Consider the following 12,697-nt stretch of genomic DNA (forward strand, 5'->3'; position numbering starts at 1 on the left):
CTTTACCAGATGATGTCAATCGCTTTTACACCCGTTTTGAATAGGCGAGCACAATTCGGCTGAGGTACAGCCCCATGCCCTGTGGCTGTCCCATATGACTCCATGGCAGGTCAGATCTGCTTTCATGAGGGTAAACCCTTGGAAAACAGCCAGCCCGGATGGAGTTCCTGGATAGGTTCTGAAATAACGCACCAATCAACTGGCCACAGTCTTCACCATCATCTTCAATGTCTTTCTTCAATAGTCTACTACCCCCATCTACTTCAAGGAAGCCATCATTCCAGTCCTCAAGAAAAATAAAATGACCTGTCCCAATGACTTCTGCATGGTAGCTCTGACCTTGACTGTAATTAAGTGCTTTGAATCACTGGTTATGGCTGACATCTTCCGGACAATGTACATCGCTTTCAATTTGCATACAGGAAAAATTGATCAGATTATGAATGATTTCCTACTTTGTTGGTTCTGACCGAAACCCAGCAGATTTCCAGCAGTTCCCGCAATATTTCTAGACTTGCTTAAAATGGCCTTGTTCTTAACACCTAGAATGCTCAATTGAATCCTACCACCAGTGCATTTTTGAATACTGGTTTTATCCTCCATTCCACATTTGCCAAGATGCCATAGCATTTTCATTGCTACATGTTCTGTATTGAGTAAAATCTTGAATTGAGAAATTTTTATAGTTCCTGATGTGATAGTTTCATAATGTTTCCCCTGACACTGGTGACTGAAGTTTCTAATTCTCATTATTTTAACCCATGTTGGGCTAATTAATGCCTTTCACAAAATCTAGTCTGAAGAATATCTCCACAGTCTGGATTGCATGACTATGCCTAACATGATTTCTGTAGCATATCCTTTATTTTACTGTCTGCAGGTAAATGAGGAACCAGTAATTGAGGTCACGCATTTCCTGGAGTGGACGCGACTGGAACCCCAGTCAATGGTCTGGCTGCCAGTCTTGCATCGTTTAGTAACTGCTGAAGCTGCAAAACACCAAGCCAAATGCCACATCTGCAAACAATGCCCAATCAAAGGCTTCAGGTAAATAAAGGCAATCAATTATCTTTTCAGTAACTTTTCTTTGTATTATTCTCTCCAGTTAAACAAAATTATCTTAAGCTCTCCTTTACTTGACATTGATAAATATATAGTGAAGAGCAATTTGCGGGGCTTTGACTTATCACATTGCTCCTTTTGTGTCTCAGCTAAACTAATGAGCATAGACATACGTGACATCATAATAATAATTGGTTCATGCACAACAATAGCATGAGTTTTACAACTCTTCTTAATGCTTCTTTCATAATATTCCCGAGAAAATTCTATCATTTAAATTTGAAAAATATATCTTCTTTGTAATATAACTTACTATGGGAGAACAAAAAATCTTACAGCGTTTCCTTTCCACGTTTCTAGAAGACGCCATATTAAAACATTTGCAGCACAATTGTTAAAGTGCTACTCACCCACTATTACACAAGTCTATACATATCATTCGATAATTGTAACAATTTAAGAAAGCCAAAGTGGTTGGTAGTTCTCAAACATGTATAAACATAGAAACAAAGAAAAATAGGTGCAGGAATAGACCATTCGGCCCTTTGAGTCAGCACCGCCATTCAATATGATCATGGCTGGTCATCTAAGATCAGTACCCTGTTCCTACTTTTTCCCCATAAACTTTAATTCTTTTAACCCTAAGAGCTAAATCTATCTCTCTCTTGAACACATCCAGCGAATTGTCCTCCACTGCCTTCTGTGCCAGAGAATTCCACAGATTCACAACTCTCTGGGTGAAAACATTTTTCCTCATCTCGGTCCTAAATGGCCTACTCCTTATTCTTGAACTGTGACCCCTAGTTCTGAACCCCCAACATCAGGAACATTTTTCCTGCATCTAGCCTGTCCAATCCTTTAAGAATTATATATGTTTCTATAAGGTACCCTCTCATCCTTCTAAATTCCAGTGAATCCAAGCCCAGTCGACCCATTCCTTCATCATATGTCAGTCCCGCCATCCCAAGAACTAACCTGGTGAACCTACGTACAATCCCTCAATAGCAATAATGTCCTTACTCAAATTAGGAGACCAAAATTGCACGCAATACTCTAGGTGCTGTCTCACCAGGGCCCTGTACAACTGCAGTAGGACCTCCTTGCTCCTAAACTCAAATCCTCTCGCAATGAAAGCCAACATGTCAATAGTCACAATATGTCAACATGTCAGCACTGCAGTGCTGTACCTGCAGCTTACTTTCAGTAAGCTTTATACCAGCAAAAAACAACGGTACTATTAAAAGATAAAAATGCTCTTGTGTTCCCACTCTCTGCACCCTTAAACTTATATTTTACATTGTTCCTTAATATTTGCCATACTCCTGTGTTAATCTTATATGCATTCATTTATAAAGAATACATAGCATTAAAATAGGTCACCGGGACCAACTGGTCTTTTCCCATCCATTTCATCTTACCCTATGATCATGTACCCTGGGTTCCAATCAGAACTGACTTTCATTTGTTTTGTGTTTCGTGTTTAAGTCCTAAATCTAATTAACTCTTATGTTTTCTGCTTTAGGTACCGAAGTCTGAAGCAGTTTAATGTTGATATCTGCCAAACGTGTTTCTTGACAGGAAGGGCAAGCAAGGGTCACAAACTGCACTATCCCATCATGGAGTACTGTGCTCCTGTAAGTAGCATTGTAGCAGGCTCCATAACCCTCTTATATACACATTCACAAAGAATCCTGTTCCTAACTGAACCAATGTCCATATCCATGCTTTGTACCCACTGTTGGTGTTGAATCATGATTATTATATTTTCATGTTTGATCAAATCTCAGGCTGTTTTTTCCCCAATTCCATTTTGTACTCATTCCTACTTCTGAGCAACCTTTAAATAAGTGATAAGACTGACAGCAGTATTAATAAAAGTCTCATCTTAAATCCATCTTACAAACTGCCTTTTGTGCCTTCATGAATATCAATACTTTATGTGCATTGTCCCTTTTTTTCGTGACTTTCTTCACTCTTCACTATTCATCGAAGAGGCTACCTGAACATTTTGGTCCAAAACACCTGAAAAAAATTGCTATGGCTACAACAAAGAGCTAATTTTATTTATCCAAACTCCAGGGCTCCCTAGCACCAATTCCCAATAGAATAAGATGCAAAAGATGATGTAATTCGGTCATCGAGAGTGCCAACAAATCCCACAATCTTTCTGGTTCTAAGACAACTTTAAACTGGTCAACTTTATTCAATTTGAATGATTTGAATGAAGATTACTTCCAACAAATTTTACTCCGATCGCCCTGGCCAGCAGAATGAACAACCACACACAATGAATCAATCTCACATCCCATAGATCAAGTAAGTGTGCATTAGCTGGCACCTAAATCTGTTTGCTTTTCCCCAAGACTACATCAGGAGAGAATGTGCGAGACTTTGCAAAAACATTGAAAAACAAGTTCAGAACCAAACAGTACTTCAGTAAACATCCACAGAGAGGTTACCTACCAGTCCAATCAGTGATGGAGGGTGACAACATTGACACGTAAGTCAAGCCATTAGTTTTGCCTTAATCTTGAACTAAGGCTTTTGAATTATTTATTTATTGTAATAATAGTCATTTTCTTTGTATTTCCTCCTACCTTTACGAGTTTTTTTTTTCTTTCCCCACTTTCTAAGAAATGCCAACAAATATTTGAATTAATTCCATGCAAAATTACTAAATCCCCAATTAGCTATTCGTCAGGCACAGTCCAAGACCATGGGAGCTGAAGTCAAATAAAATGCCCCAAAATTCCACATAGTTAGTTTCTTCCCATGGTCGCCAGTCACCTCCTTGTTAAATCCATTCCTACCCAGCATTCACTGGCATAGACTTCCTAAAAGACGCCACCTCTGATGAGGCTCTGAGTAGCACAATGGTCAATCCCATTGAACCAATTTGAAAGCCAACCATATACTGGACCAACTATCAAAGAGCTTGAACATTTAGAAGACTCTTTGACATTTGCACACTTTCAAAAAACCACCAAGAGCTATTAACGTGGATATACTATTAACATGCTTTTGTAAAACACTAATATGTTAAAACAAAACATCAGAAAATACTAAAACCAAAAAGAAAGTTGTAATTTGTTTCACTCCTTCTCCATTGAAATTAATGGAATCATTGAGTTTGTGTCAAATCTAATCAGTGTTCAGTGGGCAAGTTGAAGATAGACACAACATTCTGGAGTAACTCAACGGGACAGGCAGCATCTCTGGAGAGAAGTAATGGGTGACATTTTGGGTCGAGACCTTAAAGTTCAGCAACATCCTCTCTCACTGCTCCCCCTCTGTGATTCCTCTTTCATACTCCAGCATTTTGTGTCTACCTTCGATTTAAACCAGCATCTGCAGTTCTTTCTACATACTGTAGGTTGGTAAGTTTGCACTTCCCTGATCTCCATGGGGAGTCTGGTATTGGTAAATTAAACAAGAAATCCCCAGCAACCTGCTGAGTGGACTTTCTGCACTGGGGCACACTTGAATCAGTGAAAAATGACGGTGACTTTATTTTTAACCTTTACAAAGGATACCAAGATAGGTTGTTCCTTAGCGGGGTGCTATTTTTGTAGTTCACAGCTGTTGGGGACTTGAAGTTTACAGGTAGTAAATGCCCTTTGATCTCTATTGGTGGAGAAACGTAAAGAATGGTGTGAAGATGTTTGTGGAAGAAATACTAAGGAAATATAGGGAAAAAAAACAATTTAAGCCATGTGACAAGACTCACTGTTGTAGGGGACCATGACTTTATTTTAACTTGTACCAATACGTGAAGGTATGTTTCATCAGCTTGACTCCAATGTGAAAAAAAACTATTAACAATCTGCATAAAACCCAGCCTCAATTAATGGGTGACGTTTCGGGTCGAGATCCTCCTTCACCAGTCTGAAGAAGGGTCTCGACCCGAAACGTCACCCATTCCTTCACTCCAGAGATGCTGCATGTCCCGCTGAGTTACTCCAGGTTTTTGTGTTCACTCCTCAATTAATGTTAACAGCATAGGTTTGAAAAGTAATGATAAGCACATGGGAATACATCTTTTGAGGACACACTACCCAATTGATGTATCAACGGTGATGCATTACTAAATCCCCTGATTATGTTATCACACAGTAAGATATAATGTGTAGTTTTACAAATAAGGAACATTTCTCGAGGCAGCTATTGTCATTGCCTGTGTGAGTGAGTGAGTGAGTGAGTGAGTGAGTGAGTGACACTATACATATAGATAAGTGTCCTTTTTATCTTTCAGACCTGCCATGTCTCCAATGTTGCCACACGCAGATACACACTCCAGGATCGAACACTATGCCAATAGGTAGGTTAGTGGGAATTGTGGCAGAATGTCTTAATGTAGATACAATGGGATTACAACATTTGATATAGCTCTTATATTGACAGCATTTTCCATTAATTATTTGCGATATTTCTTTGACAAAATCATCAGCACTTATAGAGAACCATTACAATAATTCATTACTGTGTGTCTTGTTGGCAATCATTTCAGACAGTGGGGCGCTAGTCCCTTGGACTCAAGGGTTATTGAATAACCATTTCATACACTTTCCATTGCACAGTGTACCACTGCAGAACAGGCAAAGGGAAATAACAGGGAAGTCCTGGTTTGCAGAGCAGGTAGTCGAGGGTGCAGTGATGGATGGTGATAGTGAGATGTCTGATCGAGGCATGCATGGCGACCAGGATTAGAGGTCCAATTGGGCTATTGGATTAAAGTCTAAGAGGAGCAATCTCCACAGGAGTATGGAACCAAGATGGGTCATCAGATCAGGCCCTGGGAGATGTCAATCAAGAACTGGGAAATATTGTGGATCAGAGTTGCACGCTGGCAGCTCACCATTGACCACACATTTTATGCAGCAATTTATTTCAAAAGGACTTTAAAATGAAAGAGAGTCACTAACGTCAAATATATATCGGTCCAGAAAAGTGGTTGAAAAGCTGTGGATCCATTAAGAGTATGTTTCTAGGGTTTGCAATACCAAGCTGCCGACATGCGTTTCTACTGCACAAATATTTGTTCAGTAAACTAATGTGATTGTCGCTTCTCCATGCAGGCTTGCAGAAATGGAAAGTAAAAACTGTTCATTCTTCAGCGGTAGCCTCTCACCTGATGAAAGTGTGTAAGTATTATAATAATAATTTCGAACTCCTGCACACAGCATGCGAGCAATAAAAATATTCCAGCAAATGAAAATTATAATATTTGTATCATGTAACTTCTTGGATAAAATAATGATTCATTCTTGACCTTGTGATAAAAATCAAGCACAACACCAATAACAATTTAAAGAAAAACTTACGTTTGTACAGCAGCTTTCACATCTCCAGCATGTTCCAATGCATTGACAATTAGAAGTGGACCCGTTGTATTGTTGAAAACATAGCAGTCAATTAGCATCCAAGTGGGTCCCACAAACATTAATGTGAAAAAAAAGTTATTCAGAATATTACTCATTGAGGAAGGGTCAAATATACAGATGAAACTTGCTGGCCCAAACAATATTGACACTCATTAAAATTCTTCAAAGATAAGTGAATTTGAAAACTCTGGTTGCATGTAAAGATGTTGTTTAGAACTCAATTGGATAAAAAGCCTGCACATGTCAAATGATGAAAATATTATTCTCTTCCTGACATGTACTGCGTCCTGTGGAGAATGCCACATGAATGCTGTGCCAGAGGTTGCCAGTACATGTAGTTCTAGACACTGAGATGTGTTGACAGATGAGCTGACTTACAATGTAAATACAGCCACTTGGCTACTGGGATGAATAAAACCATACATAAGATCTAAACTACAGTTGACTCAATACAGCTCAGACAATTTAAGTTACTTAAAAAGGTACAAATTTACACAGTACAAACATTACAAAATCAGCAGAGAATATTTTGATTGTCGAATCAGCAGCTCAGGCTCTCCTCCTCAATGTTCATCATTAGTCCAATGCGTGTACAGAGGATATATGCCGCAAAGCTTCACCTATTAGTTTGTGACCTTTTCACATAATGTCATTCCCACATTAAGTCTAACACCATACAAAGGTCAAATGCAAAGTTGCCTGCCATTTGCTCAGAGTTTAAGGGTGTGTGTCTAGCAATTAAAAAAACATTGTCTCATCCCTTGATATCCCTGTACAATTTCTCTGCCTTTCTGTCCTGTCATAAAACATAGGGTTAAATTGAGGACAGATCAATACTTGTTAGTTGTCTCCAGTCACACTCTGTTACACAGCAATCAGAAAAAAAACAATATATGCTTTGTGAAGACAGGATCAAATGCCATTATACCCTTTCACATGGATGTATCCAAACTAATCCTGAACAGATTTATTAAGTCATTGTGTTTTGAGTGTTTTCAATAAAAATAAAAATGACACTTGGAGAATTCCCTGTAGAGCTAAGGACTCAGTTTTTAGTTTTTAGTTTTTAGTTTTAGAGATACAGCACGGAAACAGGCCGTTCGACCCACCGAGACGGCACCGACTAACGATCCCTGCACATTAACACTATCCTACACACTAGGGACAATATACATTCATACCAAGCCAATTAACCTACAAACCTGTATGTCTTTGGAGTGTGGTAGGAAACTAAGCATCTCGGAGAAAACCCACGCAGGTCACAGTGAGAACGTACAAACTCCGTACAGACAGCACCCGTAGTCAGGATCAAATCCGGGTCTCTGGCGCTGTAAGGCAGTAGCTCTACTGCTGCGCCATCGTGCCGCACTGTGATTGAAACATTTATGGAACACTTTTTATGTAAATACAGAGATGATGAGCAGTTGGTCGTTCAGTATTTCAGTCCTGAGACAGATCAAGACTCTCCTCAAAATCCATCTCACAATCCAAACCAGCTCTTGGGTGCGCTGGACACTGAAGGGAAGACGGAACTTGAAGCCATTATCGGACATCTGGAAAATGAGAATAGGTATGAGTCATTTCTGTCATGTTGTTGTTAAGATGGGTGGACCAGAGGAGAACAAATAACTAAGTAACAACAGTCTATTACAGTCATAAAATCAAAACAATGAATTCTGGAAATAGTCGGTACGTCAGACAGCATCTGTGGAGGGAGGATCAGATTTAACATCTCAAATCAATAACCTTTCATCCGAAGGTCATCAACCTGAAACATTATGGCCTTATTTCAGAAGGCCATCATCCTGCTTCCCTCTCCTTAGATGCTGCCTGACTGGTGAGTATTTCCTCTTTTGTTTTTTTTACTTCTGACATCTGGTGTTTTGATTTTCATACAATGCAGTCATTTTGCCATGTAAAATACGTTATACTATTAACGTAATTTCCTCAGAAGAATTGTGAGATGTAATAGATTTATCTGTGTGTCTTGGGTCTCAGTTTGACAGAAACTGATTAGATAAATATATAATATTTCTTTTCTGCTGCAGCTGAAATTTGATTTGAGCTGTCAACCAATTTCCAAACACAGACAGCTCCACTCCACAAAACTAATTATTATCCAACCTCACTATTAAGACTCAGCAACCTCAATCGGAGGCTGGTGGCAAAGTAAATGAGGAGATTTAACCCATCCAGCAATTGGGTTAAATTTAAAGTAGGTTTCTTGGTATGGATCCAACTGGAGTGCAATATTTTATAAATTTATTATCACAAGTACACAGAGGTCATGTACGTGGCAATGTCCTGTTCCATAAAGATTCTCCACCACTGTAATAAAAATGCTGTCTGGAATTCCACCTCCCCCTCGCCACTCAAACAACCTTTGCACTACTGGGGGCCGAAAGTACAAATTTATGTGTTTTGCTCCATCCCACACCAGCATAATAGAATAAAGTAAATCAAATACATTGCAAAAATTGAAGTTGTTCAATTACAAATTCTCCCAAGGATCTTGCAGGAGGAATACAGGCGATTGAAATGGCAGCATGAAGAGGCAGCAATATCCTCCTCTGTACAAGAGAGATCGGCCAGCTCCCCTCTCAGCCCTCGGGACACAGAGCTTCTTGCTGAGGCAAGGTTACTCCGACACCACAAATCGCGGCTGGAGACCAGGATGCAGATCTTGGAAGATCACAACAAACAGCTGGAATCTCAACTCCGGAGACTCCGGGAGTTATTACTGCAGGTGAGTGATTATATAAATGATATCAGTCCAAAACTTACAAAGCTCATCTTTTTTATTATTGGAAAGAAATAATAATGATTTTTTTAACTCATCCTTGTTTCCCAAGAGTTGAAGATCTATAAAAAATGTGGATTTGTGTTTATAAACCAACTTTCATACAACAAGTAATTTGTACTATTTACTGGTTTTAAAATAGCATTTGGGTCACTCAAATGTTCTTTGTGAAATGTACAAAAATCTAATTGCAGTGTTTGCAGAAGTGTATTGTCGGCTCTCCCTGTCTATCAGCAGCACTGATGATCTATTGCAAGATTTAGCAACACAGCTGTGAACTCTGCAGCCAGTTCTTACAGGGTTTGGACTACAATTGGCATCTTCCAATTCAGTAGAGCATGGCCTCATTGCCAATGAGTGCTATAGTGAAGAGGGTATTGGATGAATACTCCGGGAGATTCAGAATGACTTGGATAGACAGGTGAAGAACAGTGCCTGCAGGGGACATATTCTTTACAGAAGGGTCACAGAAACCTTCCAGTGATATTGTCAGACACCTCCAGCAGGATATTGCCAAGGGGATCCCTGTAAGAAGTAATTTCACAGGGACATGTGCCATCCCTGCTCTGCCTGCTTCTGCAGTCTGAAATAAAAAGAGATCAGGTTTTCACCACGTGAGGATGCAGGTTAGGTGACCTCTCTAATGTAGAAGTCAGAAGCAAACTGTGAGATGCGATAGACATCTGCAGCGTGCAACGATCATAAGGGCTTGTCCCACTTGGGCGACCTAATCCGCGAGTCCAGAAGAGTGCCTTGACCTTCAAGCTCGAGGGCACTCTCCTCGAAAGCCTCGAGCTGGATCGACCGGCTGCGTTGATGTTCGCCTCTCCATGCTCTCTAGAGGTGCTGCCCAACCTGCTGAGTAACTCTGGTACCTTGCGCCCTTTTGTGCATTAACCAGCAACTGTAGTTGTTTGTTCCTATTACTTATACAATGATAATGCCGTACTCAGTTGTAGCAGACAAACGTCAAAGGGATTCCATCCACCCCCACCCCAACCAGTCCATTATAATGAGGGTTTACTGTATAGTCATTTTTGTAATTAGGACAAAGCAACAGCTAAGTTGTGCTCAGCAAATCCCCCGTAACTGCAGCATGAAAATGGCTCTGTTGTAATATTGTTGATTAAGTAATGGATATCAACCAAAAAAAACAGGGATGACACCCTGCTTTTCTTCAAAATAGTTCTTTGTAATCTTTTACATCACATGGCAGGGCTGTGGAGGCCTGTTCTTAACACATCCTCTGATATTCAGCACCTCCCACATTGCAGCACCCATCCACACTGCACTGAATTGGCTGCCTAGATTATTGTGCTCCAATCTTGGAGGCTTTTGAACTATATCTTCAACATGCTTGAGCAGCCTCTATAAACCTCTCTCATTAAAGCTCTGCAGCAAAAATGAAGATTTGTGAAGTTGTCGGCAGTGTTCAAAATGAATTTTAAAAGAATAGATTTTACAGTAAACAGATTATTATGGATTAGTTGAGCACAAATAGCCATTGAAGCGTTGGACATTGCCAATCCCAAGTCTCTGCTGAAATCTCAATAAAAATGTAATTGGAAGTATATTTTCTACTTCACCAATATGGAGTAGGAACTAGTTTGAGGAATTTTTAACCGTCGATTTTGATGGCTCGCATTTTGTGAGCTGGCATCATTGACAGATTGCTGACGGTAGAGAAAATGACTTTAGTTTTCCTGTTCTTTGGGTTGAACATTGGGTGAAGGGACAGTAATGGTGCCAGTTGGGTTACACCAACTCCCTCATCAGAGGCCCACATCATTTCTACTCCACTCCAGGCCCGATCCTTCACCAGGCTCTGCTGGAGTGATAAGGAGCAGGAATGGTTTAGTTTAGTTTATTGTCACATGAGGAACAGTGAAAAGCTTTCTTTTGTGTGCTATACAGTAGCAATGTTACAAAATTTTGAGATTTTAAAAATCAAGTCTGCAATTTATCCCATCAGATAAAGCATAAAAATAAGTTTAATTTGGCACCTAATTCACTTTCATATCTCAAGTATTTAAAAAGTTATGGCCATTTTCATACTGGGAAATTAGCATCTTGTTCCCTATTGATTTTCTATGGACATAACAAAAAAGCTGTGATCGTGGACAGTCAAAAGCCCATAACTTTCTTAAACATTAAGAGAACTGAATGAAATTTTCAGTTATCATCGATTGAACCATTCTGAAACAAATATAAAATTATCTTACTTGGATGACCTGAAATTAAAGCATATAATTAGTTAGTTACCTAATTGTAGCTAATTTCAGACTTCAATTACTAGATCTAAACATCTATCCATTTCTTAATAAATTATTAACATTTTTAAATAGCCTAAATGTCCAAATAATATTCACAAATAATTCACAATAAAACATGATTTTTAAATCTCATTTACATTAATTTATAGACCAAATGGAAGGAATTTAGTGTTCAATTGCTGTAAATTAAAGTCCATTTTAAATCAGCTTTCCAGTGGGTTCCTGTGGAACGCGCTGGTTTAGAACGTTCACATTGCGGAAGATTTGTGCCCCAAATGCCGAGAAAAATACTGCGGGATATAATGGGCCCAAAATGAGCTACTCGCAATATTAAACTTTGTATAAAGGGATCTTTAGAAGCCCTTTTTAATGTAAAAATATACAGCCTACCTTCTGCTATTTGCTTTATGAGACCCTGCGGTTGCTGGTGTTCGCGGGTTTAGAGGTTGATTTTTAAACTACTATAACTATTATACGAGGCCTTTAAAACTAATAATAGCTTTTGCGACGGGGTCTTCCAGCGATTTTTCGTTAATAATTAACTAGGCTGAACATCTTCGATTTGAACAGCCTAGCGAAAATCGCGTTTTAAACCCGCCCCCCTCTAAACGGCGCCAAAATCGCGCACACCCGCAGCGGCAGATTTTCAGCGACGCTTCAGGTAGGCTTTGCAACATACCTATATACAGTCAGTTGAAAAACTACACATGACTACAATCGAGCCGTCCATAGTGTATAGATAGAAGATATAGGGAAAATTGTTTAGTTCAAGATAAAGGCCAGTAAAGCCTGATTAAAGATAGTCAAGGATCTCCAATGAGGTAGATGGTAGCTTAGGACCTCTCTCTCGTTGTTGATAGGACTGTTCAGTTGCCTGATAACAATTGGGAAGAAAATCCTTGAATCTGGAGGTGTGCATTTTCACACTTTTGTACCTCTTGCCTGATGGGAGAGGGGAGAAGAGCGGAGTGCCAGGGTGAGGCCTGTCCTTGATTATGCTGGTGGCCTTGCCGAGGCAGTGTGAAGTGTAGATGGAGTCAACGGAAGAGAGGTTGGTTTGGTGACGGTCTTTGCTGAGTCCACAATTCTCTACAATTTCTCGTGGGCATGTATGAATCTGTTTCCAAACCATATTCTGATGCATCCCGATAAAATGCTTTCAAGAATGCACCTGTAGAAAT

General features: G+C 39.6%; 1 protein-coding gene across 4 annotated transcripts in view; it reads left to right on the top strand.

Moving 5' to 3' along the window:
• Positions 1 to 12,697, top strand: part of drp2 (dystrophin related protein 2) — a 104,438-nt gene that overhangs the window by 72,967 nt on the left and 18,774 nt on the right. For 3 of the 4 annotated variants that reach the window (XM_033030421.1, XM_033030420.1, XM_033030422.1), the window contains 7 exons: positions 881 to 1,047; positions 2,585 to 2,696; positions 3,426 to 3,562; positions 5,315 to 5,380; positions 6,138 to 6,203; positions 7,855 to 8,013; positions 8,952 to 9,189. In XM_033030421.1, coding sequence (XP_032886312.1) covers positions 881 to 1,047; positions 2,585 to 2,696; positions 3,426 to 3,562; positions 5,315 to 5,380; positions 6,138 to 6,203; positions 7,855 to 8,013; positions 8,952 to 9,189 — 945 coding nt within the window. Of the gene's footprint in view, positions 1 to 880; positions 1,048 to 2,584; positions 2,697 to 3,425; positions 3,567 to 5,314; positions 5,381 to 6,137; positions 6,204 to 7,854; positions 8,014 to 8,951; positions 9,190 to 12,697 lie in introns of those variants that run through there. The other variant, XM_033030423.1, reaches the window with a different exon arrangement.

This window comes from Amblyraja radiata, chromosome 12 (assembly GCF_010909765.2).
Source record: "Amblyraja radiata isolate CabotCenter1 chromosome 12, sAmbRad1.1.pri, whole genome shotgun sequence".
Classification (NCBI taxonomy): domain Eukaryota; kingdom Metazoa; phylum Chordata; class Chondrichthyes; order Rajiformes; family Rajidae; genus Amblyraja; species Amblyraja radiata.